Source organism: Austrofundulus limnaeus, unplaced genomic scaffold, assembly GCF_001266775.1.
Source record: "Austrofundulus limnaeus strain Quisiro unplaced genomic scaffold, Austrofundulus_limnaeus-1.0 Scaffold1452, whole genome shotgun sequence".
Classification (NCBI taxonomy): domain Eukaryota; kingdom Metazoa; phylum Chordata; class Actinopteri; order Cyprinodontiformes; family Rivulidae; genus Austrofundulus; species Austrofundulus limnaeus.
In genome coordinates this window covers 30,939-32,806 of record NW_013953854.1, presented here as the reverse complement: position 1 = coordinate 32,806, position 1,868 = coordinate 30,939, and the positions used below count along the sequence as shown (strand labels likewise).

At 35.7% G+C, this 1,868-nt stretch overlaps 1 protein-coding gene across 1 annotated transcript in view; it reads left to right on the top strand.

Moving 5' to 3' along the window:
* plekhd1 (pleckstrin homology domain containing, family D (with coiled-coil domains) member 1) overlaps positions 1–1,868 on the top strand; it is a gene marked incomplete in the record, with an annotated part of 58,412 nt that overhangs the window by 34,943 nt on the left and 21,601 nt on the right. Inside the window, 1 exon segment of the mRNA XM_014032446.1 lies at positions 480–628. Coding sequence (XP_013887900.1) covers positions 480–628 — 149 coding nt within the window.

The window sequence follows — 1,868 nt, the reverse complement described above, 5'->3', positions numbered from 1 at the left end:
TATAAATAAAACCTTGCTTGCTTGCTTACTTACAATATGTAATTAAGCCTCATTTTCCCACTAATTCACACCTTCGTGTGACAAAACATCCCTGTCACAGGTCAGGAAAAGACCCTGTTCAGTGGAAACRGTGAGATTAATCCCCTCCTCCACGTTAAATCCAGAGCAGCTCATGCACGTCACACTCTTCAGTTTTTAAACTGAGAAAGCTGGATGAGATATGAAATATTTTAACAGTAGAATAGAAGTAGTTTTTTGGACAGTTACTTATGTGCTGCACAACCACATCTAATGATTAGTTCCTAAAAATGTCATTAAAATCTGTTCAGTGTTTTTTGGAGATATTTTCCTAATAGAGACAGAAAAATCCTCATGAGACAAAACAATGTGTACAATGAATGAAATCAACTGAAACTCCTGCATTTAAAACTTTTGATCAGATAAATTAATCTGAATTTCTCCTCTGCTTTTGTTTTCAGGAGCTTTCCCAAGAGAAACAGCGAAGGTTACWGCTGCTGGGGGTCAAAGGTCAAGAGAAGAGTGATGATGGGTCAGCAGAGGAAGATGTGGAGCACATCGAGGAGCAGATGAAGATCCTGCTGAAGGAAAAACATCAGGCTGAGGAGAAGTCAGTGAACATCACTTTACTGTTTYCCCTCCCAGCTAACAATGATCCTGTCAGCAGGTTTTTATTTYTTATATATTTCAGAGACTACATATGGCTTCCTAATAGCTTTTCAACAACATTTTAATAGATATTACAAGGTTATGTTTTCAGAGATTAATAATAATGCATCAGTCTTATATGACGCTGTGCACCAAATCTAGATCACCAAGTTAGGATAGAAATGAAAGTTTTGTACAGAAATGTACAAAATGGACAAAAAGTGTCTGATAAACTGGGTGTGAAAACATTTTTTCCAGTGCAGCTGCAACTCTGTGCCACTTGTTAGAGCTGCCCCTGAACAGGTTCACCAGATGATGCTGTGTGACTGAATATATTGGTGACTGTATCAGATGATGGCCTTTGCAGGGGATTACTCTGTTAATGGTGCACAGGATGTAAGTACTGGTGGAAATGTGTATTGATGTGATAAAAACAGCTCATTGATTGGATGCAGTAAGCAGGAGAATACAGGCTGCTGTTATTGACTGTGAAGCACTAATGTTCAGCTGCTGAAACATCCTTTCATCTGCATCGTATCAACAACATGCTGCATCAGCAGACACAACGTTGTCACATGATCACATGGTAATCTCACATGCACTGCAGAACAACATACACGCAACACAAAGAAAACAAACTGGCCTTTTAAAACGTTGCTTAAAAAGCTATCAGGAGATTTGTTCTAGAAAAAAGAAAACGATGTAAAACATACAGAATGTTCTATTTTTGTGTAAGTGAAAGAGTAATATTGCTTTAAATTTGGTCATTAAGTCATCTATTTAACAGTTGATCAAACAATTTAGTTATAATAAAAGACAAACAGCTACAGCTATACTGAGATTTAAACAAGAAACATTTTAAAAGAGTTAGTTATTTTAAAAAACACATGTCCTGTGTGGAAAATTAATGATAAATTACAGAAATTCTCAGGGATTTAGACTGGCTTTGCATATTAACTGAAAACCAAGTAAAAACATCTGGCATGCTTATTTCCTTGGGGTGGGGTATGCAAAACCAACTTTTTTGTGCGTAATATCATGTTACAGTGTCATATCTATGGGCTGCTGTTTATAAAGTTACACAGTCAAAATTACCACCAATATTTTTGTTTTATTTAGACTTTTATAAGAAAAAAAGAACAGATTTATTTTTCAAAGTCAGTTTTTCACCATATGATTCATACATTTATAAATGTCATAGT